Source organism: Chionomys nivalis, chromosome 11 (genome assembly GCF_950005125.1).
Source record: "Chionomys nivalis chromosome 11, mChiNiv1.1, whole genome shotgun sequence".
In the NCBI taxonomy this organism is placed as follows: Eukaryota; Metazoa; Chordata; class Mammalia; order Rodentia; family Cricetidae; genus Chionomys; species Chionomys nivalis.
Window position 1 is genome coordinate 1,789,385 of NC_080096.1, and position 26,007 is coordinate 1,815,391.

General features: G+C 50.4%; 1 protein-coding gene across 2 annotated transcripts in view; it reads left to right on the plus strand.

Moving 5' to 3' along the window:
* The window catches only part of Prdm16 (PR/SET domain 16), a 314,479-nt gene that overhangs the window by 79,721 nt on the left and 208,751 nt on the right, over nucleotides 1-26,007 (plus strand). For both annotated transcript variants that reach the window (XM_057784430.1, XM_057784432.1), the window contains exon 2: nucleotides 25,285-25,634. In XM_057784430.1, the coding sequence (XP_057640413.1) occupies nucleotides 25,285-25,634 (350 nt within the window). The remainder of the gene's footprint in view (nucleotides 1-25,284; nucleotides 25,635-26,007) is intronic.

Consider the following 26,007-nt stretch of genomic DNA (forward strand, 5'->3'; position numbering starts at 1 on the left):
CATTGAGTCTCTCCCTCTCTCTCTCTCTCTCTCTCTCTCTCTCTCTCTCTCTCTCTCTCTCTCTCTCTCTCTCTCTCTCTCCAAACATAATTCTGCTTTGAGGGTTTGTTATTTTCCCTTAGACCTGTTTAAAGAGGCCCAGGCCCTCAGACTCCAGGGAAGGATCCAGCGCGCAGCTTCTTCCCAGCGTTGGTGACTGTAGGACGTCAGAGTCAGACCCTGGGTCCTGAGAATGCCATCAGGCTTGCTCTCTGCACTGGGAGGGGAGACAAGATCAGTTTTATCTAGGTCTCCGCATTGACCATGAGGCTTCCAGGACTCAGGGGTGGACGTCAGTTCTCAGCGAGCCGCCAGATGCCTTCAAAACACCAGCCGTTCCATAAGTCAGGGGCAGGGAGCCAAAGGGACTTAAGGTCTAACTGGTGTACTTGCACAGAGCACTATGTGGGATCAATGTGTCTGGGCAGAGCCGGGACTCAATAGGAGGCTCAGAGGTAGCCATCGCTGCCCCGTCTTCCAGCACAGAGGCTTCCATACCTGCTTACCTGATCCCACCTTGCTCACAGAGTGAGGAGAAGAGAACACTGGGGTAGCCAAACTGAGCGGACACAAGGGCAGGACACCCAGGCAAACCTGAATTTCAGTAGAGTTCATGATCTTTGGGTACAAGTATGTCCCAGATTCAGCTTGCGTATTTTTGTATCCATGGGCCCCTGCTGCATTGTGTTGCTTGTGGAGCTTGTCTGACTCCTTCTGCCAGGCTCTAGGCACTTCCTTAACTGCCCACAGGTGGGGGACATGGTTCTGGCTTTCCTCCCAGCAATGGGCTGATGCAGGAGCTAGCTATGGGGAAGGAGGTGGGTCAGAGATGAGAGGGAGCAGGCCACGGACGATAGGGAAGTCAGGGCTGCAGGTTATAAACTACATGGAGGGCTAGACTCTCTTGAACCTTGGAATAGTGAGGTCTAAACTGGTTTCTGAAAGAGTCCCAGGCTCAATCCTGGTACACTTTATAATGTCCAGGAGGCCACGCTGGGTGGTTCTGAGTAAGTTGCCCACCAAACTGGCCCTAGCCACATGTAAGATGAGCAGAGTCTCTGGGCTGCTTGGAACCAGCCAACGCTGCCCTGGATTCCTAGGTTATCTAAGGATCCACCCCTGATCCTGTCAATAACATCAGCCTCCTCGTACTGCTCCAGAGGTAGGGGTGTCTGCTCCAGCTTCAAGACGTCATTTTGTTCCCATTATTGCCTTTACTTTGACGTAAGTGAAACTTAAACATGATAAAAACATATGCTATTACAGATGTAATGAATTCCGACTGTAGAGAATTCAGCACATATTCTGAAAATGAAAGTCCTCCATCCCGTTCTCTGAGAGAACCTCTCTCTGATCCACTCTTGGTCTGTGTCTCCTGTCTCCCACACTCTCAGGAGGATCATTTCCTCTGAGACAGCACGGTGGCTCACACCTCAGCTTGCCTGCTTTATGGAAGCACACAGTACAATCCCCTGATTGGGACATCAAGTGTTGTACACTTGATGAATTTGTATTCCCTGTAAACAAACTTCCCCACGCTGGGTAGGACATGACACAGTCCCCGGGCTGGAATCAGCTCCAAATCGTCACACTCCAGACTGAGCAGACACTAGAGCAGGACACCCAGCCAAATTTGAATTTCAATAAACAGCCCATAATCTTTTGGTCCGCGTTATGTCCCAAATTCAGTCTGCATGTTCCTTCTCTTTTATGGAACTTGAACTTGTGTAGTTTGTTAATTCTGTTTGTGGTGTTTTGTCTGGCAGTGGTTTCCCCAAGTTCCAGGCACTTCTTCAATCCCTCTGAGAGGAAAGTTCTTTGATCCGCTTCTCCTTGTAAACTGAATGAGGGTAGACCTTGCTATTCAGAAAAGAAGGCCCAGGGCAGAAAGGGGACTGCAAATTCCCTCAAGGAGGTGACAGTCCCAAAGAGGGAGTCACAACTAAGTCGAACCTTAGAACCTACCTTGCATTGAGCGTGTACTGTGGTTATTTAAATTCGATTCTGTTAATTATTATTTTTTGATGCATCATTTTTTCTGCCTTGAATTTTAAAATTGGTCTCACAAGACCTAAAGAAAGCTGTGGTTTTATATTCTGCTTCTAAGGGAGGCTCCAGCATTGTGGAGGAAGAAAAAAGGGCTAAACTGATGGTTTGTTGAATATTTTTCTTTAAAAGAGTTAGCCCACCAGGGCAGCCATCAGGCCTCTACCTGGGATATGGACTTGGGGCCCTGGAGGCAGACAGGGAGACACATTATGGGAAGGTAAGAAGACACCATGTGTCTCTTTCAGCAGCCATAAGGAAGCGATCAGAGCACAGTGCATTCAATAGCTCAAATGTAGTTCTGGAGGTCAGAAGCCAAGGTCTCTGATCTGGCTCCTCCCCAGGCTTCTCTCCTTGGCTTGCAGATGGTACTTTCCCCGTGTCTCTGCAGGACTGTCCTCATGTGCCTTTGTGCCCTTATGGCTTCTTACCAAGGCTCATGTTGTGCTGGGTAAGTCCCTGCTGTCCACTCTCTAACGCCAGACCTCTTCAGGTGACAGCCACAGTCTGAGGTTCTGGAGTCAGGATTTCACCTGGGAACCTGCAGTCAGCATATCTCTCCCCAAAGAGGGGCACTGCCTGAGGAGGCTGCTAGGGAAAGGTGTGATCCCCCAAAATCAGCTCGTTAGACAAAATGCAGGGTATGTGGGAACACGGGCCAAATATGGTCAAAACAAACCGTGGCTACTTCTTGAGTGCCAGTATATCCCACATCTTATTCGGAAACACTTTCCCAACAATTCTCTGCTGCTTATCAAATTGTCACAACCACTTAGGGGTCTCATGGTTTCATTTTCTAGCCGGCCAGCTAGACTGGGCACTCAAGGGACTCTCTCAGGAGCATGCCGGGGGGGTTCTGGTCATAGGCAGCTACGTGGCTAGACAGTAGCCCCAAGAAGTGGGACTGGCACCCAGATGCCAGCAGTGGGACCATGGCATTTGAACAGGATGGAAAGATGACATATGGCCAGTGGATGGCAGAGCCTTTTTCTTGGGCACTGTAGCCACCTCAGATCCTACACTCCAGTGTCCTTGGTACCCAGTGCGTATCAGTTCTGATGGCATGGCCAGAACTGCCATATCCCCTGACACCCTCTCTCTTACCCTCATTTATGAACTCACCTAGCGTTCCTGCGGTGCCTACGGTGCACAGAATCTATGGTACACAGTAACTCTATGACCTTCAGAGCTGCCCCCCATCCTTCCTTCCCATGGAGGACTCTGGGTAGGCCCTACATCTCTGATCTCTCTCTAGGTGTCCTAGATCCACATCTAACTGAAGCAACATCCCATTAAATAAAGAGGTCTGACCCGAGACGCCAAGCCAGAGTGACCTGTTCACTTTTTGCACTCTGCAGGTGAAGTTCCCTGCCTACTTGAATTTTTGGGAAGAACAACCAAGGCTCCTAAATATTAGCTGCCTTATCAAATCCAGATAAGGGACTGAGCAGGACCCGCGCCTTCCCCCATCCCATCTCTGCACCTTGCCTCCTGTTCATCTACAGACCTTAAAAAAGGCTCAGGAAAATACAGCAAAAATACAGGTCCGTGAAACCCATCCCCGCTGTTCTGTTCTCCATCACTGATAAGTCCAGCGTGGGCTGGGAGTACTGAGCTCCCTCCCTGGTCTCTACTGATTGGAGACACACAAGGTTCAGGAGAGCAGCTGGCAGGTGAGGGCAGCAGGAAAGGAGACCGACACAGAACGTTCTGGCAGAACAGAGCTGCGTTCAGAGGTTCTTAAGAAGTGGCAAAGCAGCGCTCAGATCTTACCAGAAAATACACACAAAAACACACTTGCTCGGTGCGTCCGGAAAAGTTTACTTGAAACTTGGCCCCTGGATCCGGCGAGGGTGCTTTGTTTTCTGGTCACAGCCACACCGAGCACAAATCGAGGTGGTTTCCCACATCTTGTCAAAGAGCGGCATTTCCTCTTTCCTTTCTCCTCGAGCTGATTAGCGGGTCAGGCAATGGTGTGAGGAGATGTTGGGGGTAGGAAAATGGGGGTCATTTTGGAAAACCTCTTTGTGGATGGGTCTGGAATGGGGAGAAAATGAATAGTTATAAAGCTCATTTCCATAGAAACTGTCTCATTATCATGCTGGCTGCCCGCTGGACGAGGCAGGGCCTCCTGCCAGCAAACGGGCTCCACAATTAAGTGTCCCCTGCCCGCTCGGCTGCAGGAGAAGCTGGTCACCAAAGATGGCCCCCAGCCGCAAGCCAACCCCAGGCCAGGAGGGAGCTGGGATGGTTTTTCTTGAATATCAGACATTTGTGTAGGGATTTCTACCCAGCACATAAAAATTTGCATGTGGCACTTCTTGATTTAGGCAAGAGTGGCTACATCTCAGTCTTGTTTACAAGTTCCACAGTGTGCGCCTTCACACATATTTTTTTTCTGTATTCCCTGCGAGCAGATCTCCAGGCACCCCTAAAGACACTTAACAAAAGAAATGGGAACAATTAGGTTTAAAAATCCCTTCCTTGGCAGTGCCCTTTGTGTTCCAAGTGACACGGCCGGGCCGGCTCAGGAGGCACTCTGTCACGAGCCCCAGAACACGGAGGGGCTCTACCCTTCCTTTCTGTGCTCCCGAGGCCCCGGGAATCCAGCCCACTATGGACCTTCTTCATTTCTTGTGCAAAGTCACTCTGTGCTAGGTGTACCATCAAAAACACGTGTGACTGTGGCTGGAAGGAGGTCCAGTCCCGGCCAGGACGAAGGGTTCCTTTGGAAGCCGATAGGAGAGGTTGTCTGTGATGTGGGGAACCCGATTCCAAGAAACAGCTTTGTGTTTTGAATTCTGGTAGAATATGAGACATGAGATGTGTCGTTCTGGTTGCCCGGCAGTGTGCTTGCTCTCTGGTGTCTTAGAATCTGCCCTGCGGGTTGTGTGACCATTGACATTCTTTATACCTACCACCGCCTTATCACTCAAGGAAACCCCCACCCCTGTAGCCCTTCTGTCTTCGTGGATCTGCTGGCCCGTGTTTTCAGAAGATCACTTTATTCCAGGGCAGTAAACAGGTTCTGACATCCTCAGGATCCTCCGTGGTTAGCAGCCTGTGCAGTGCTCGCCTCCTTTTTGCCTCTCTGTGCTGCTCTAGGTCATAGGCCTGCCAGCATGGCCAGGCATCAGCCTTTAGTAAATGCCCCCCTTCCCCAGCTTTGCAAAGACCTGGTTAGGAAGATGACAGTTTCCAGGAAGCAAGTAATTTAGAATCAACAGCAACCAGGCAGCAGAGTGGAAGGCAGTGACCACACTGACTCAGACAGAGGTTTGCTTTCCGGTAAATACTGCTGCGCCGTCTCCTCCTTTATTCCTGCCATCCCTGCTTTGTAAAGAAGGAATGTTAGCAGTCAGAAAGCAAGGTTCAAAGGTGAAAGGGCCATTTCAGCCATGCTTCTGGGGCCCTGGGATCTCCAGAGATCTTGCAAGGAGGTGTGGGAACCTCCAGGTAGATCATATAGACCCGCTGGGCTTGAATAACCCACCAAACCCAGAACCCCCTAGTGGCTGGCATATTGGCATTTAGTTAAAAGCCACTATCCAAACCTGGTAACTAAGAGTACAGGTGTATTGGTTTCCTGGGACTGGCTAAGCCACGAGCCCAGACCAGGTGCCCCAAACAGCAGGAATTTATCCTCTGGAAATCCCAGAGTCTGAAGTACAGGTTTCCCAAGAGGCTCTGAAGGGTCTGAACCTCCTTTGTGTTCACAAAAGAGACTTCCTTGGTGTATGCTTGTGTCTGTATTCCTGTTTATGATGGCACAGTCACACAGGGGAGGGCTCACCTTAGGAATCCACCCTCGGCTAAGGACCCAGTCCTGCAAGCGTCCTGGTGGCAGACTGAGCTGGCGATAGAGAGGCCAATATGAACTTGGGGGCACTAGGACCCAGGGGCCATAAATACCCACTCATGTCTTATTCCTCAGATTTTGAGGAAGCCCCCGAGTCAGTGTGCCCCTCCACTGCTGAGACACCCTCCTGCCATTCCCGTTCCTCTACAGCAGCTGCTTCCGAGGCCCCAAGTCCCATGTCTCCTGTGGACTTCCACTGTGTGGTTGATGAGCCACTCAGACATCCAGCCAAGAGCGAAAGTGCAGTGTGTGATAGAGACACTCATTCTATTTCTGTGGCTTTCTAAGATTCAAAAATGATTTAAAATAATTTTAGGTTGTCTGGAGTTGGCAAACAATGAAATGGGCAATCTGAGAAGACAAAGTTCTGTGGACTAAAAGGTTTTGCCTTCTTGTTCCTAATTTTTGGAAACATGATCGATGGCAGTCTTCCGGGGGTGGGAGGGGGACTGATGGCTTTCAGGAATGAGTTCCTTGCATTCTGGGTCACAGGCGGCGCTTGGCTGTGTGAGGAAGGCTGAACTCTGCAGATTGGAGCTGCACCTGGGTCCTTCGGCTGAGCTCCGACCTGGCAGTCCGAAAGCGTCGCTGACCACAGATCAAGCTGTGGTAGATGTGTGCCTGGAAGGTGGCGTGGCCTCATGAGAGATTGCTCTCTAAGTACCCGAGGCAGGCGAGTGGCTTGCAAGAGGCATGGTCAAGTGAGCTGACCCAAGAGGGAATGAGGTCACAACGTATTGTTGTGATCGTGGGGCAAGGCTTGCAGCAGGGGAAGGGACTCTGTTGAGGAAAAGGGGGCTGTAGAGTCCTGCCTGCTGAGCCTCAGGGCTTCAGCTTTCAGATGGGTACCCAGCTCCTACAGGGTACGCTGAGGTTAGCAGGAACAGGTTCTAACTCTGGTCAGCAGTAGGCCAGTCCTTACCCTGGCATCACGGAGTGCCAATGCCAGGTGTCTCCCCACCATGGTCACCATTCCTCTGTCATCGGTTGGCATGTGCTTGACCCAGACACAGACCATTTGGGCCAATAACAAAGGCTCTGGGAACCCTCCCTGTCTAGTCCCCCTGGGGATAATTAAGACGGGGATGATTAAGGCGTGTAGCCTTTGCTGTGAAGTACCACAGGACCAAACGTTTAACAAAGTAACAAGCCGAGGGAAGGCCCAGTAAGGAGTTACTGCAGGAAAGTGGGTAGGGTGAGCACCTCCAAGCTCCAGGTTTCTCCTACCTGGTCTTGAGTGGCATGTGGAAACATCACCTTGCTTTCTGTCTGGATGAAATTTGCTAACTGCTGGGAAATCATGGTTTTCATGATTTTCAGGTCTAACTTTGCCCGTCATCTTTCACGTAGCAGAGAAAATCAAACCGATGTAAGCAGTAACGAGAAACAGCCCCGAGTGCTGCTCAGAAGTCGTGGTCCTGACTGCTAGGCTAGGGACAGCGATACCCAGACACATCTCAGGTGCCCAGGAGGCCCAGCCAAGGCAGAATGGGCCAGGTACGTTAGGCTGAGGAACAGCACGCCAAGGGTCTCTGTATAGAAGATTCTAGAAAAAAAATGGACACCCCTCCCCCAGATTCGCCGGGGAGGAGCTCAGATGTTGGGAAATATCACTTCTGCTATGCATGGGTGCTCTAGGCTCCATTAAACAGAGCCTTCTTGGCCACTGCCTCTGACCTGGGGATGAGACTCCTCAAAGAACTGAGGACCCACAAGATGGCTCAGTGGGTAAAGGACTTGCCACCGAGTTTGACTTCTGAGGTCAGTCTCTAGGACCCACATGGTAGAAGGAGTGAACCAATTCCTCCACACACACATTAAATATGTGGATAAATAAAGATATGCGATTATTTTTAAAGTAATTAAAGCAAATGCTAATTTTTTAAAAGAAAGAATAAGGAGATAGACTACCCAGGATCCACCGCCTCCTCCTGTCCTGCTGTCTCAGTGCCCCGACCACAAGGTGCAAACCTCCTGTTCCCATGTAATCACCAGCACATTCTGGTGGTTGGAGAGACAGGTGGGTAGAAGCCAGAACCAAGCCTGAACTGGTTTCTCTTTGAGCAATCCCAAGGTTCTCCCCTGTGAAGGAAAGCCGTCCCCACGCCAGTGCATTTGGGTTCTGAGTGGAAGCCACTGATTCTCAAGGTAGCCGTGCTGCATAGGTGACCCCAGGAGACCCAGAAACCTCAAGACTCTTGTCAAGCATCTACAGCTGGAGCCTGGAGTAAGGGTGCTCAGGCCTTAAACCAGCTTCTCCTCTCCCTCTGCCTGCCTCACCTAGAGGGACTCCTGGGGAGATACCACGGGCCAGCTTGGATTGGGCCTTGTAAGTGGCAAGGGCTCGGTGGATGCTAGTCTGCACCAATGTCACTGTCCGCAATGACCTTGGAAAGTATTTTTCCAAGGTCAAAGCCTCAGCTGAAGCACAAGCCCACCACAGTTACCCTTGTATTTGAGAATTTCTAAAGATCACCCCAGCCAAGTCCTTCCTCAAAATCAGTCAGTGTTCGAGTGCAAAACTGCTCTCAGTTCCCTGGAAATCCACTTGCGAGACTTGAATTCAGGTCACAGAACTAGGGGCAGAGGTAGGCTACAGAGGAGGAGGTCAGGGTGCGAGCCACAGGGATCATGTTTCATACTCTGGTATAGTCTCTGTAGCCCCCTCTCCCCCAGGCAGAGGAAGGGCCCCTCTTGTCATCTCCTAGGGCTTTGGAATCCTCTCTGATCCCACCGGCTTTGCCTTGTTTTCGGGAAGCCGGGAACCAGCATCCACACAAGTGAGCAAGTGGCTATTTCCAATCTTGAGAAGTACGCGATGAAAGGGACAGGTGGAAAGAGGGTTGAGACTTGTAAATTAGCTGCTAATGAGGACAATTAGGAAATTTGCTGAGGCATAAAAAATAAGAAGTCCAGAGAAAGAAGAAGAAAAAAATAGTGTGTGAAGAGCCGCCTCTCTCACCTCCCCAGCTCTGTCAAACTCGGGTTCAGCCCAGACTAAGATACAAATCTGACACCCGGATTAATTCGAAGAAATTGGTTTAAAAGGTAGAGCTGATTAATTGGATTAACATGGAAAATATGGTGAAAGTACGTCAAGGATTGAGGGTCCGATGGTGCTGGAGGGTACAGTCACCTGACCTGCCTGTGAGAAATCTCACTGTGTCCTGGAAAGTCCCAGCAGGAGGGAGCCATCCCTCCCTTCTGAGGGTGAGCAGCCGTGGGGTCTCCAGACAATTCCCAGAGTCTGGTGGGTCCTGCTCTTGGGGCTCCCGTCTGCAGTGAGACCTGGCCACACCCACAGCACATGTTTTGAGTCAGAGGATCCAGTTATAGCCCTGGATCTGTGACCCTCTAGAGATGAGGTCTTCCAAGACAAAAAGCCCAAGAAACGGCTGTGATGTGCAGTCATTAGGAGCTTCTTGAGGGGGGTGGCGTCTTAGGTGGTGTCAGGGACTTTCCTGTCCCAGCCTCTGTGACCCTCACCTGTTCAGTGGGGGCGTCCAGCATGCATGCAAAGAAAACTCTTTCCTTTTGTACCACAAATCCCACAGATTGGGGCTTAGACACCAAACTCCACAAAAACAGTTCCTTAGACCCTTGATCTTGGGGCCCCATCAACAGTCAGAATTGACTGTGTAGGGTCAGCAAGCCTTCTTACGAAGCCCACTAGAGTCAGAGACACACTCCAGGTTTCTAAACGGATTCTAGCTCCCCAACGCCTCCCTTCAAGTGGGAGATGTTAGAGCCAAGATGGATGATGGGGGTATTGGGATCGGAATTAGGTCTAGATCAGAACTCTGGTGATATTCATTGACAGTTCACAACCATGGCCAGGGTATTGGGATTGGAATTAGGCCTAGATCAGAACTCTGGTGATATTCATTGACAGTTCACAACCATGGCCAGGGTATTGGGATTGGAATTAGGCCTAGATCAGAACTCTGGTGATATTCATTGACAGTTCACAACCGTGGCCAGGGTATTGGGATCGGAATTAGGCCTAGATCAGAACTCTGGTGATATTCATTGACAGTTCACAACCGTGGCCAGGGTATTGGGATCGGAATTAGGTCTAGATCAGAACTCTGGTGATATTCATTGACAGTTCACAACCGTGGCCAGGACGTCCTGGCCTCTCTGCATCTGTTTCCTGAACTGTAAAATGGGACTCTATTTGCTGTGCCCCAGGCTGGGTAGTGAGGAATAAAGAGGTCTCTGCAGCACCCGGGCAGGGAGGGCACACAGGGAGAGGCCAGGCACCCACCAGAGCACCGTCACCTCCCCCAGCTCGCATCTTCTCCCTGGCTGCTGTGTCCGTGGGCCGTGCTCGGGTCAGCGGCGAGCTAACGCCTTTGTCAGGGTGATTAATAGGGGTAGGGACTGCCGTTAATTCACTGCCTAATGACTACGGCCGGCGCGCTCCGAGTAATCGGGTGATGTATGTGGGGAGCGCGCACCTCGTGGCAGAGGTGAAAATCATTTCGACAAGTCAAATATTGTCACAGGGAACAAATGGCTCTCCCTGTTAATAAAAATTAATGAATTTTTTCTTTCTTTTTCTTTCTCTTTTTTTCTTCTCTCGCCACCAGCCTGCTAAATGAAGCTGCAGAGTGGCTGAGCAGGGGAGAAGAACAAGGTGGAGTTGAGCACTTTATTTGATGGTTAAGACTATAAACGTCTTTATTAGGCAGGATGGGCTGGAGGGCTAGGATGGCCACTCACCTGCAGCCTTCTGGAAGAGGAGTGGGGGCGTGGAGCAGCTCAGGGTGAGGAGCAGAGCGCACTGCCCCCATTCCCAAAAGAAGGGGGTTCTGGCCTGAGGAGGGTGGTTCTCAGGATGACCTCATGCCTGCAGACACCCCACTCCTCTCCAACCTCTGGGCAGCATTAGGCAGAAGAGTAGAGAAAACAGAAAGCAGGTGATCCCTGGGGGAAAACAGTCCCCCCAAAACTCTCTGCCTGGTCCCCGGGAGCCAGATCACAAGGTGGCACTATCCTCCCACGAAGTTTCCTGGTGGCAGAGGGGCTCAGCATCTGCAGCTCTTTACCCCTAATTTGGTGTAAGGCCAGGACAGGGCAGAGAGCCAGAGGCTGGAGTGCCCAGAAGAGGTGGAGCCTGGGAGAGTGAAAGGAGGAGGCTGAGGACCCAGGTCCAATGCAGACAACAAAGCCCCGCCAGCTGTTCCCCAGTCTTGGGGCCAGAGGCCAGTGTACAGCTGACCTGTGCCCTCCTGGTGCTGACCTCCACTTCACTAAGCATTCGCAGCTATACAGGGACCTAAGGGTTGGCCTGCCTACAGCTGAGGCCACGGAGGAAAAAGGCTCGAAGCCATCGTCACCTCTCATCCTCTGCCAGTCAAGCAGGACCAGGACCACTCATCCTCCACTGTCCGCCCTATCAAGAGAACCTGCTGGCTTCACTGTATCCGCAGAGCAGCTTGGGGCGATGGCAAGCCAGTCCCAGCCTCTCGGCATGCCACCTCACCCTCATTTTCTCGAGGTCCATGAGTTTACTTGAAACCTTACTCTGGCCTGTGAATGGCAGTCACAGGCTGGCTGGTAGGAGCTATAGAGATAAATGTGTCTATAAATAGTTTGGTGACAGTTGTCACAGCGATTGCTCAGCATTTAACCCCTTGCTCCTCCACCGTGCTGCCTGCCAGGGGCGGAGAAGGCGAGGGAAACAAAGCAGAGAGCAGGCCTCAGGAGAACGCATTCAGCCTCCCCTGGCTAAGCACAGCGCAGCACCCAGTGGCCCAGAGCCTGTCCTGGGACCCCGCAGAGCAGGCAGGTGTGGCCTTCTGGAAAAGATGGCATTCCTGCCTTGGTCTATTTTCCATGTATTTCACCATGGCTTCTGAGTCTGTAGACAGGCTCCAGGCCTGACCACACCTGAGTTCTCTTCTGTAGGCCCCCTTTAGACTGAATTGGCCCAGTTCCCTCCTGGGCTCCATTTGACTCTGTTAAGAGACTCTGAAATGCCCAAGCAAGCCTGGCTAAGCACCCAGGAGGAGCTGAGGTGAGCTAAAGAAGGGTAAAGCTTCCCAACAGCCATGAAGGATGAGGCATCTTCCAAGCACAAAATTCACAAATAGCAGCTCGGCTAAGAAAGCAAAGCTAGGCTTTCTGTGTTTCTCTAGGGCTTTCCGTCCTCCATGCTGATCTGGGGACACTGTGCATCAGAAGGAGGTGCCCACTGCATAAGTCAGTCATCCAGGGCTCCCTGCCCTCCACCCTGACCTAGGGACACTGGGCATCAGAATGGGGTGCCCACTGCGTAAGTCAATCACCCAGGCTACTCCCCTTAGGTGGCCATGTGGACAAATAGGAGGGACTGCCTACCTAACTGTAGGAGGAGACCCAGTCAGGGGGTGGGGGTGGGGGTGTCACAGGTATCCTCTCCTAGCTTCTGGAGAGCAGCAGCTGTTGGCAGGAAGCAGGTTTCATTCCAGGGAATAGCCTGTTAAGAGTCCTATTCCTAGTAGGTGTGTAAATGCTAAAGATACTCCTTGGATGTAGAGATTTGCACACCTACTACACTGCTGCGTTCTTTACACTCGTCAGAAGGTGGAAGCAGATGTGTCCGTCAAGGCGTGCGTGGTCTACTTATACAGTGGGGCGCCATCCAGACTTAGAAAGGAAGTTAGTGTCTCTGTACCCTGCAGCACAGCGGTGGGGGAGGGGACAAGGTGCTCGGTGAGATAAGCAGACTACCAAAGGTCAGGTCCTGTGTGAGTCCACTCACGTCTGGCTCCTTGAGGAGACCGATTCATGAAAACAGAGGGTAGAATGGTGACTAGGGAGGAAAGCGTGTGTGTGTGTGGGGGGGGAGTTTGTGTTTAATGTGGGGGTTCATTTATAATGGAGACAGAGTTTCAGCGCCAACATGTGAAGGGTTCTAGAGAAGGACCTGTGTGTACGCTGTGCTCCACAATGTCCTGCTTGGTACCTCTGACTCTGACTTGCCAACTAAAAATGGTGGAGATGGTAGATTTTATGTGATGTGTGTTTTGCCAGCAATTAAATTAAATGTGTTTCTTCAGTGCTGGGTGTGGAACTCAGGGCCTTGCCCATGCCAGACCGGTGCTGTACCTCTGAACCGGGCACGGGTACCCATCCAGTTGTTTAAAAAGCCCCCATCCCATTGTCTGGGTGGGAGGTTACCCTGGAATTTGAGGTGCCTACACATTGACCATTCAGGAAGCAAAGGGTTAAGGAGGGCACCCGCTCAGCCTGCCAGCTCATACTGGGCTCAGCAGGGCCGAGGAGGCTTGCTGTGATTTAGAAGAAAAACACTGAGATTTGAGCGATCCGTGGGCTACCTCGCTGCCCCCGGGGCTCGGGGAAGTGGTATATTAACCAAGGAATAAAGGAGAGGAAGAAAAAGGCCAAATCACATCTCTCTGAAACAAAGAGGCTTTTTACCAGGAACAAGCCTTGATAAAAATTACAGAGGCATCACAGCCATTCAGCGCCTGCCCCGGGCGATGGAGGCGGCCAGGAAATGGAAGATGCGGGTTTGCCGCAGAGCTCAGTGTCCCCAGAGCATTGCAGGACAAATAATCAGCTTGGAATAATGCATCAGCTTTAAGTGGGGCCAGGTGGCTGGAGCTGGCCAGAGCCTTCCGTGGCCTTCGGTAAGGACTGGATTCAGGTTGCTGGCCCTGGGCTCCTGGACCCCAATGGGCTGTATGCTGCCCCTGGACTGAGCAGAGTAGAGGAAAGAGGGAGGGTCTGAGTGTTCACCACACCTCCTCTCATGAATGGATCTGGTTATCTTTGAGCCCAAAGGGATGGTGGGGGAGAGTTTGAGGTAGAATGGGGTATGACCCTGACCAGCAGGTGGCTCAGAAGGGAGGTCCACAGGACACCCTAGGCTAGCATTGGCTGCTTGAATTTCTAGGGCTCTTCATCCTCAGCTTGTTAGCTTCTTTGTGTGTGGAATGAGTTGGGGGATTCACCAGGATGGTTTTGGGGGCTGCTGGAATGAACTATCATCACCTGGGTGGTGTAAGGAGGAAGTCTGCAGTTCAGGTGTGGTAGGGTTAACACTCCCTCCAAAGACTCACTTTGGAAAGACATGCAAATGTCCCATCTAAAGTCCATATATTGACATGGGTGACCAGAGACCCTATCCATAAGGTTAGTCCAGGCTCCTGCCAGGGACAGCCCTAAAGCTGCCTCTACTGGGTGGCCCTAAGCCTTTCCTTCGCCTGCAAAGAGGAGGCAGATCTGTGGGTTGGGTCATTGCTTCCCTTCACAACTGTGATAAAGACTTAACAAGCAGGTGATATGGCCAGGTCACATGGTTTACGTAGCCAGGATAGAGAAACCAAGGTGGGCAACCCAAACTCCTTGTTGGGGAGTTTCTTTAGAGAAATGGCTCAGAGAGGCCTGTGCCACATTCAGGTCAGCCAGCACTAGCCACCTACCCACCCAGGCTCCCCCAAGCCCTAATGGCAATTTGGTTGCATCCATCCCACAGCTGGGGCCATCCCTGCGGACAGGGTTGAGACTGTAAACGGCGATTGATTATTATTAACATGTAGCATGCTTGCAGCACTGTGGTTCCTTGGCCCTATTAATCTGCTGTGTTAACAGCTGCTGAGCTCAGTCCTGGCTCTGGAAGAATGCTGATGAGCCTCTTGCTAAGGACGAGACAGGGCCTGGGATGGCCCGTCAGGAGATGAGCGCACAACCTCTCACGAGAGTTTCCAAGGCTGAGTCCTAGGGTTGGGGGCAGTCACTGCAGTATGGATATTTCAAAGATAGAGGACTCAAGCAAATGGGAGATCATTAACTCCTGAGTGTCCTTTTTGGGGATACTCCTGACATCCCATTTCGGGGAAATGAGTCTTCAGCAAACTCCTCTGGCATCCCAGAAACCTTCTCTGAGGAAATGTCTGCTTTGCTGGTCTGACCTAGTGGCTATGCAGAAATCCTCCACTAAGAATGACTCAGCTCCTCTCAGTGGCTCCACGGGTCTGGAGATCGAGACCCTTTTCCTTCTGTTCCTTCCTGACACTTACAGCTCCGGTGATGTGTAGGCCTCCAAACAGGAGAACTTTGCTAGGGCGTCTGAGGGATCAGACAGAGCCCTCTTCTCCACTTGTCTCTGAGGAGGAAGAGGGGGCAAATGTCAGAGGCCAAGAGGCCTTTCCTCCAAGAGAAGCTCAAGTGAGAGGCAGCATCTCTGAAAACCAAACAGGCTTTGACTGAAACCCAGAATACACACGCATGACTGTGGCTTGTTAGAACAGGCAGGCTACCCCACATGAGTGGAAGGGGGAGGGGAAAAGGTGTGACTGAAACAACATCAGAAAAACCTGGCCCATTTTCAAGAGGAGGGGTTCTGTGCGAAAGAAATATCCTTCTGGTTTAATCAATCAGAGGAGAGGAGAGTGGGCTTCGACTCATATCAGCAAGTTTCCATTCTAGGGAAGGGAAGGAAAGGCCCTGACGCTTACCTTACGTTAGGAACTGTTTCAACAACTGGATGAGGCAGCACATAGCTGTAATCCCAGCACTGTGGAAGCAGAGGCAAGAGCATTGTGACTTCCAGGACAGGCTGGGTTCCAGAGTAAGTTCATGGCCAGATGGGGCTAGATGGTGAGTCCTTGTTTAAAAAACAAAAACAAACGATACGACTTGCCTTCAGGGATTTCCCTCACCCCATCTGTCTGTCTGTCTGTAGATTCATCCATACGCTGCTAATCTGTCCATTCATCCATCAGCCCACCCACTCACCATCTACTTGCCTGCCCACCCATTCATCCATCCTTCACCATCCATCCATCCATCCATCCATCCATCCATCCATCATCCATCCATCCATCCATCATCCATCCATCCATCCATCATCCATCCATCCATCCATCATCCATCCATCCATCATCCATTCATCCATCATCCATCCATCCATCCATCCATCCATCATCCATTCATCCATCCTTCACCATCCATCCATCCATCCATCATCCATCCATCCATCATCCATCCATCATCCATCCATCCATCCATCCATCCTCTCAGTCTGTCTATTCATCCACCTATCTATCCATCCATCATCCACAACCCTACCCATTCACTCACTCATCTTCCTATACATCTACCCATCCATATATCCATTTATCCACCCATCCATCAATTAGCCAAAACCATTCATTCAGTAATCTACTCACCCACCTGTATATGCATCTATCCATCTATCCATTCATCGGCCCATCTAGCATTCATCTATTCCCTCACCCATATATTCATATGCCCACCCATATACTAATTCATCCATCCCCCACCCATGTATCCATCCATCCCTCATCAACACATTCATTCATCCAATCTGTCCCCATGGTAAGGGCATCAATGAATGCCTTTATGAATAGCTTGTCACTTTGGACATGGATAAAGTTTAGATACCTTAGAATTAAGACTGTGCAGTTCCTCAGCTAGGTACAACTAAATGGTTCTAGGTACATGCCCATTCTCCAGACTTCCTGTCCTTGATGCAGCAAAGCTACCTGTCTAATAGATTCTGGGAGAATGAGATCAAGTGCAATAAGGGCCATAGGCTCAATTAATAAGTTTCATGGGTTCAGTGAATAAGTGAATCTCCAGATAGTGAGCCCAAATCAGTGCTAGCAATATCCATCAGTCCTGACAGGGATGGACAGAACCAAGGAGATACAGCATATCATTAGATCCCTTTGGATCATTCCTACAGCTTCCAGAATTTAATGGCATGTAACCAGTGGGGACTGTTTCCTCAAAGCCTTGGTGACTGAGTGTCATGCATCCTGAACTGTGGTCTCACCTATGTGGCTATATGTATTACATATGTCAAACAGAAGTGATCAGTTGGTGTTAAATTCTGCTTTCAACAGGCTGGTGGAGCTTATGTTAACTTGAGCTACCTTTGGGGAGGGTGCTCAGTGTTGGGTCCTGTTATGCTGGAAGTCCTTGCTGCTGACTGGCGTGATGGCAGCCTCAGGTCTTTGCTGACTGCCAAGCGGCAGCTCCTCTGGAAGACATGGTGCTTGTGGCACCAGGCCACCACTGTATTCCCTTTAAAAAGATTCCTGCAAGGCATGGCCAGGATTGGGCTTTACTGAAATTATCATTCATCATTTTGTGGAAGGATGTGCAAATCTGCTTTCTGCCCACATTGTTTAGGGAGTGTGCAAATCTGCTTTCTGCCCACATTGTCAGATGAGCTGCTCAGGTCCTCTGAGAATGAGCATGGGGTGGTTCTTTCCCTGCTCCAGCAGCAGTGGGCAGAATATGGCACAATAACTACTAAGGGCCTACATTCTGTGAGAAATATCAGGAACTCTTTCCTGAGTGAGCCCCCTGGACCCCAGAGGTGGTTATGATGGCTCTGTGGGGCTGTAGCCAGCCTGGATGTCATCACCAGGAGAGGATGTCCCTTCCCATATCCACGGGCAGGACAGGCCTGTGCATCCCACCCCAAGCCTCCTTCAGGAGCTGCTGGTGCATGCATGCCCTCTTCTGTCTTCTGGTGCTCTTTCTCTCCCTTTTAGGAAGAACGGTAGTGGCCATTAAGAATCAGAATCCAATCAGATGAGGACACTGGGTTGCTGGCCCTCTGGCTTCAGGACAGTGGCCAGAGGGAATGTCATAGTGTGGGGACAGAACAAATTGCTGGGTCCCCCTTAGACCTCTCTGTAGGACCCACACCAAGGCACCGTCCTTCCTTAACTGCTTCTGCTTCTAAACTTACAGGATGGGGGGCGGATGTGACTGAGACAGAAAAGTTTTCAGTTTGCACCAAAGGTCACTATTTGGTGTGCTTCTGAATAGGCTCAGGTGTGTGTGTGTGTGTGTGTGTGTGTGTCCCTGCATGGGGATCATACATATGTGCATGCATGTGTTCCAGCAGAGGAGAAATATCAGTGCTGGCATTTTAAGAAAGCCCAGCTAGTATCTGGCCTGGTCAGACTCTATCACCCACTAAAGCCATTGTGAGAGTGTCCAGGTGGTTTCTAGGATGCACCTTCTTTCCAGCCTGTGACTTTCTGCCCTGTGGCTTGCGAGTGATCCATAGCAGATACCCACCAAAATAAGATGTACCTGGACAAAGAATGGCCTCTAGGCTCACAGTGGGGGCACTGATTTCCCACATCAGAGCTTAGGTGGGTATCTGGAACTTGAGCTGTAGTTATGGTCTGTTCTGTTCCTTGCTGCAGGTCCCTAAGTAGGCTGCTTTACTCTCAGAGTATGTGAGGATGTAATGACTGCGCAGGTTGCATGCACTCAGTCTTTCCAGGGCAGGTGCTAATGGTGCTGACCCAGACAAGGATCAAGAGAATCATGTTCGGCGTCAGAGGGGTTCAGTCACTTACTACTTCAGTTGACACTGCTGTCCATAGCCCCCTCTCAAGAAAGCTCATAATAATCTACCAGAATCTTGGGGTTCCAGGATCACAGGCAGCACCTCTAACTTAGGAAGCTCTGGGTTTCTGTAGAGCTGATGAAGGCTGTCCTCAACCCCTTCGAGATACTCGCTGTCTTTCTTGGTGATAGAAACTCGTTCGCTGGAGGACCTGGAGTTCTGTGTATGCTCAGTGACATTGTTAGATCTATTCAAACCAAGATTCAATGGAAGCAGGATGAAGTAGGTTCTGAAAGTTCATGCTTTTGATCCATGGCAGAGTCTTAGTCTAGAGGTGCCTGTCTTCTGAGACCTGTGACCTCACATCTAACTCGATACTCAGCAAGGGCTGAAAGATGGTTTTCTGTGTGATGGGCCCTAATGAATCACGCATAATGCTAGAGAAAGAAAATGTCCTGCCCTGGCTTCCTACCCTAGTGTTAGGCCTGGACTCAAACAGCCAGTGTGGCACCTTGGATGCCATCCTAGTTACTGTTCTGTTTCTTTGAAGAGACAGATTGAACAAGGCAATTTATAAAAGAAAGCATTTAATTAGGGCCTTGCTTACAGTTTCAGAGGGTGAGGTCATGACCATTATGGTGGGGAGCATGGTCACAGGCAGGCAGGCATGGTGCTGGAGAAGTAGCCGAGACCTTACATCCTGATCCACAAGTTAGAGGCAGAGAGACAGAGACTGGGCCTGGAATAAGCTTTTAAAACCTCAAAGGCCACCTCCAGTGACACACCTCTTTCAACAAGGCCACACCTCCTAATCCTTCCCAAAACAGGTTCCACCAACTGGGGACCAAGCCTTCAAATATATGAATCTATGAGCAACTATTCTCTTTCAAACCATCACACATGCCCACTCCCAGAGCTATGCACTATGTCTTGGGTACCTTTCTGACCAGTCTTACTTGTTCTGATATTCTTAGAAGAAAGGTCATGAGATGATCTGGTACTGAAATTTTCTTGTTCTGGAAGAGGTTTCTATTACCCAGAGAGTTAAAGATGAAATAAGTGCCTCAAGAACCTACAACATGGAACCAGGGGCGAGAGCCCAGACTACTGACTACTGTGTGGACCCCTCCTGGCACCATCAGTTTCCTTTGCACTTGTATGATAAAGAAATTAACCAATGACAAAGTTTGGTGATGTAGAGTTCTTAGCCCTTGTAACTTTCCATTTGATTTCTACTATGTGGCCTTGAGTTTTTTGTAGACAGAAGTTTCTGTCCCACCCAGTCCCACAGCCATTCAGTCCCAAATAAACACACAGAGGCTTATATTAATTATAAACTGTTTGACCTATTGCTCAGGCTTATTACTAACTAGCTCTTACAACTTAAATTCACCCATAATTCTTGTCTGTGTTTAGCCGCATGGCTTATACCTTTTCTTAGTAAGGCATTAAGGCATTCTCATCTTGTTTCCTCTACATCTAGTTGGTGACTGACTTTCCTCTTCCCAGAATTCTCTTAGTCTGGTTGCCCCAGCTATACTTCCTGCCTGGCTACTGGCCAATCAGCATTTTATTAAATTCATAAAAGAGACAAATCTTTACAATGTACAAGAGCATTATCCCACAGCATTTCCTCCTGTTTTCTTTTCAAAACAAGAAATCTGAATCTTTGTTGACAGAAGTTTCTATCCTGCCCAGTCCCACAGTGGGTGCCAGTTTTTCTCAAATCTAAATTTTTAAGGACATGCTTAGGAGGTGGCTTGCAGGTTTAGTATATACCTGTCACCCATATTCCCAGTAGTAGTTTGTCATTCTACTTGTTTCCAGGCAGGATGAGGAATCCTTGAGTTAGGCAGTAAATCTGTTCAGAGGAACCAGAAAAACCCGAGGGTGCACAATCCTACACATGGGAAGACAGGATCTTGGTTTTGAGAAAAGTTCCTTTTCCCTTGAAAATTTAGCTGAAAACAATTATGGGTATATATGCAGTTATAAAGAACAACACAGGGACCCAGGGCACAAGTCAGTGAGACTGCTGCACAGCTCCAGCAACTGTAGAGTTCTGCCAAGCTCTGGCACTGCATGCCGTTCCTTGAGCACAGGTTATTGATGTAGGTAACACCCACCTTCTTCAGATGGCCCAAGGGACTTGTTCTTAACATCTTTGGTCTTTGTACCAGAGTGAGCCTGTGTTTCCACCACAGTCAAGATGCAGATCATCAATGGCCACCTTGTCCTGATTCAAATACCCTGTACCTCCTAGTGAGTGTTGTCCCCCACCCGAACCTGTCCTGGATTCCCCAGATGTTAGGTGATGTCTTCTTTAGAAGGCCCTGCCCTGCTGTCCTGATCCCTTCTCTGCCTCCTCCACTTCCAAGAGATTATCATTCCAAGAGACTCCATTCCAAGAGTGTTATCATTGCTGAGCTGAGTAGACACTTGGCTTGACTTCTTTACTCTTGAGGGTAGACTTGCATGTGTCAGCCTGGTGTCTTCCTTTCTGGGAACAGCTGACATAGGCTTGTGCCCTATGAGCTGGAGGAGGCTATGTGGTGCTTTTGGGTACAGAACGAAGTCAGAATATTCCTATAGGCAGTTGGAGATGTCCTGAGAGGAAAACGAGTTGGGGAGACTGTTCTGAGACCCCTGAGAGAGGTGCCAACAAGGCCTGTCGCTGCTGTTGGGGGGTCCTACCTCCAGCAGTGAAGATCACTGCTGTCCAGGCCCCATCAGGATATCCCAGAGATTTTTTTGGGCCTCTGTCTAGTACTTGCTGGCCCTGTGGTTAGAGACTTCGGCATCCCGCTGTTTTTCCCTTTTTCTCCAGAACCCTACAGGCAGAGGGCAGTGGACTTGTGTGGGTGAATTTGCACTGGCCCCAAGGGTCTGTTTTCAGAGTTCCCCATCGTTATCTCTGTTCAAGTACACACATACTCACATAGAGCTCTCACATGCTCACACATTTGTGTATACACACACACACATACACACACACACACTGCCCCTGATTGCCTGATTGATGGGCAGAAAACACTTCCCTTGTTATTCCTGCCAGTATCACCCTCACCCTGCCTGCTCCAGGTCTTCAAGGTAGGCACCCTCTCCTTAAAGTCTGGCCTCACAATAAAACAGGAACTATAACCAGATACCCATCACCTGCGGGAAAGTTCGTCAGGCTCCCTCTGGCCACCAATTAAGGTTTAAATCTACCTGTTTGGTGGCAAGATAGCCAGTGATCATCCTTTACAGATGTTAGTGTCATGGCTGATGCAGAGTCCCAGCCTGAGAGATACCATGGTACCATGGTAATCCCCCTCTGCTGCCTGTTGATGCTGATGTTTAGTAAACTGTCCCCCCCCCCTTCTGTCTTTCTAGACCTTAGTATCCCATCCATGTTTGCTCTTCGGTAGGGCCTCTGAAGAGATGCTGGGTAGCTTGTGTCCTGGATGAAAGTGTGTCAGAAGAGATCCAACCCTAAAAGCCAGGTTGGGTGGAATACAGAGCAGGGTGAAAGATGTGGTCCTGGTGGGTTCTCAGCCCATGCTCCCCTGGCTCCGCAGAGATGCTGAGCTCTGTCCCATGCTCCAAGGTCATGATAGTCATTGAACATTGGCTGGTGTGATGGTCAGAGGGAATTGGTGTTGAGTTCACCAGGAAGAGGCTCAGCTAGACCCTGGGGCATTGAGCAGGTGCTTCTAGCATACAAAACAGACTTGGCTATTGCCTCGGGGACTTTTGGCTCAAGGGCTGGCCAGGTTCATGCTGATCCCCTCTTCCTGCTGCTCCATGTACCCTCCTGTCCCCACTTTTATCATTTTGGTAGGCATTCCAAATTTTATGAATGACAGCCCCAGCCAAGAATCTCCAGTATGAAGCCATTGCAAGATCCATACAGAGAATGTAGGCCTCCTACCAAACAGTGGCATCTTGTCTCCCAGGCATAGCCACAAAGTTCCCATGACCTTGGCACTGCCCTTCTACCTGGAAGAGAACATGGCCTGGAAAATGCACCTGCCATTCCTGTGACCTAGACTGAGGCTGGGTGACAGGTACCCACTCCCAGAACATGCCTGTCCACCTTGGGCAGAGGGGCTTCCATCTCAGAGGGCATCTTGCCTGGCACTCATGAGAAAGGAAGGCTGATCTCCAAGTTGAACATAAGACTCTTCACCCCTACCAAAAGCTGAGTGGTTCATGACTCGCTCCCCCAGGGCTCCAAGCAGATGATGGTTTCTTCAGGGACTTGGAAGCCCTTCCTGCATTCTCTCTAAAAATACATTCTCCACACACTCATTAGGTCTCCTGGGCCCTCAGTGCCCACCTGTGAATGAAGAGCTCTCTCTCCAGAACAGGGGACAGAAGAATGCAAATGTCTCTTAACTTTAGTGACCACCTGGACACAGGAGACTGGGCTGGGTCACAGGCCCATCTCTACTCGGCAGGAAACGCTGCCTTCTCTCCAGCTGCTGTTGGGCCTCCAGTGGAGTGGGCCTTTCTTGAAGTGCTGGTTCCTGTGAGTAGGTGAGGGTCTGAGGAAGTAGAATTCAAGCTAAAAAAAAAAAAAAAAAAGAAAATGAAAGGAATAGCCCTGAGGTGGCCACACACTAGATGGGGACCTTGCCCCACTCGGACCCCCCAGAGCTCCTGAAGTGCTGTCTGTTCTGCTCCCCAGCCATGGGGGAGGCAGTGGCATCAGCGCCCGAAAGAGTTAAGCGCTTCATGGGGAACATGGGCTTCCAGTGAGATTTTGTTTGTGAGCTCGGTGCAGTTACCAGGTCTGAATAATAAGGTGGCTTGTTAATTACCCCCCTTCTAATTTACCTTTCTGCCGCACAGGCACTGGGAAGATTTACGGGGGTGTTCTTTCAAACCTAAACAACGCTGGGCCTTGGGGTGGAGGGAGCTTTGCTGCCTTCATGTTGCTGAGTCCCTGAAAGGATCCCACCAGCCAATTAAAAAGGAACCGTTGGCCACTTAAAACATAGTCATTACTTCTGTGAATGCTGCTAAATTAAATAAGTGTTATCGGCATGATTTTTTTTTCCGAGACTTTGGTTTCTTTTGAAAGAAAACATTTTGTTACTTCCCCAGCCGGTTTGTTTGCAGCCAACGTGGGGAATCTGAAGTCATTTTTTCTTGTACTTGAAAGTTCTTGTCTCCCTGGAGGCTTCTGTTTCACCAGCCAACGTCAAGGAGCAGGGAGGGGCATAGACATGGCTCCTGGGTGACTTCCACAGGCAATAGACCAGTGGCAGAATGGATCTGGCCTGGGAGGTCTGGATCAGGGGTCAGTACAGTGAGTGAAGGCCCTGCCCACCTCCTTCCTCCACACCTCTGGCTTTTCCTCACTGACTGAGGTCAAATCAACAGGATGGAAAAAGTAGCCATTCAGAGCATGCAACCCAGTGGCACTTAGCACACTTCCGGGTGTTGTGCCACCAGCCTCTCTACCTCTAGGTCTGGAACATTCCCACTACCCGTCGGAGAATCGGCACCCCTTAACAGTTACTCCCGCAGCCCCTCCTTACCTTACAGATCTGCCTCTTCTGGATGCTGGGCATAAGCATGGTATTTGTCTTTCATTTTGTATAATCTATTTTTTAAAGTCTTCATGGACAAATCTTGATCGTTTGTACTGATAAGACACTGTGGTGTCTCCACCCGTGTGCACACTGGAACATGAGTGGACCTTTATAGGAAGAGTGTGATTTTTACATTGGGAAAAGAGTTGGGGTTTAAAGACTACCGTGTGATATTTACAGTGTGGACACATTGTAGGCACTGGGGAATAGCCAAGTTAGGATAATCGGCATGACGCTTCTATGGGTGAGGGGCAGGGAAAGGGAAGAAGCTGGACAGTTAGATAGGAGAAATGAATGTATGTATTATGGACACAGCAAGGTAGCTGGTTAGTAGTAATAGGTTGGGTGTTTGAAAATAGCTATAGGATGCCCCCCCCCAGGCATTCTAGGCAGTGTGCATGCTTCTGAGGTCTGTCTGCATTGCAGCAAGGTGAGCTTCATGCTCCTGGTGGATAGACCTTGTTGTAGAGAGAGCACGGTCTCATCATTTGCTGCTGCAGGCTCGAGCTGGTCTGATCTTCTGGCTGATTGAGTCCTTGCCGGTCTGAAACCATTTGAGGTGCTGTGGGGGTACACACCAGAAATGGGATTGCTTCCCTTTCTGCCTGATCTCCTCCTTGCCCTCTCAAACCTTCTCTGTCCGATGACATCACAGCCTTGGTGTGCCCTTTTTATAGTCCCCGTGACTCTGTCTTGATATCAACCTCTGGTTATGATGGACCCTAGAGAAAAACCCATCCCCTCCAGATAAGCTGGAGGCCCTCTTCCTTTTGCTCGGTCCTGTGACCTGCAGCTCAGGTACCGTACCCATGGCCTCAACTATTCCAGATCTGCCTCGAGGTCACCAGGAACTTGCAGAAACCCCATCCAGGACCTGGCTGCCCCAGTGTGATGGCCAAGGTAGCTTTACGCTGCCGTGGCAGGTTTTAGCAACTCTCACATGAGCTCAGATTCTACATGTTCCCTAGTCTCTGAGGCTACGGACAAGCACTGGAATGAGCCCACATATCACCATCTCATGACGGTCTTGTCTCCTCCATTCCTGTCTCTCCACAGCAGAGCTGGGCAGCACATCCTTGGGTGTTGCAGAGATGAAGTTGCCCGCCCCCAACACATCTGGAAACAGTGAACCCATGAGAGAGAGAGAGAGAGAGAGAGAGAGAGAGAGAGAGAGAGAGAGAGAGAGAGAGAGAGAGGTTGGTCCCCAGCCTGGGGGACCTCCTCCCTGGGAGCCACTGGCACTGCATGCCTGTTGCCAGGTTTGGGATGGTGCAGAGATGGCAACTGCCAGGCAAGGGGTAGCAGCTGGAATTCTGCCGGGTCTCAGATGCCCTCGAGTTCCATAAGGGCCACATCCCTGGGGGGGGTCCCCTGCTACAGAGGCTGATGCTACATTATCTCTTTAGGTGACGGTGACGTTGTAAATAATATGTATGAACCAGACCCGGACCTGCTGACCGGCCAGAGTGCCGAGGAGGAGACTGAGGACAGCATCTTGTCGCCCATCCCTATGGGGCCGCCATCCCCCTTCCCCACCAGCGAGGACTTCACTCCCAAGGAGGGCTCGCCCTATGAGGCTCCTGTCTACATTCCTGAAGACATTCCAATCCCACCAGACTTCGAGTTGCGAGAGTCCTCCATCCCAGGAGCCGGTCTGGGGATCTGGGCCAAGCGGAAGATGGAAATTGGGGAGAGGCTTGGCCCCTATGTGGTGGTGCCCCGGGCCGCACTGAAGGAGGCCGACTTCGGATGGGAGGTGAGTGTGCTCCGTCTGAGTATGATTGATTGTGGTCATTTATCTTGTGTTCAATCTATTTATAAAGCTGGTGCAGCCACTGCCCCAGGCAGGAGGCTTGGTCTGTTGGAGAGAGAGAGCATTCGAATGTCACATTTCCCAGGGTTATTTTATCCAGCGGCTTGCCTGACTTGTCTCAGAAAACATTGCCGTCCCCTCGGACGCCCATCAGCCCCGACGGCTGAGGCACCCTCTTCCCGGAAATGTGTCTTTTATGAGCTCATGTTTTAAAACATCGTGTACCTCTTACTGGATGGAGGTGCTGACCCACCCTCATTGCAAGAGAGTCAAGTGTTCCAGAAGAGGCAACTTAATGCTCAGAGCTTCGTTCTGT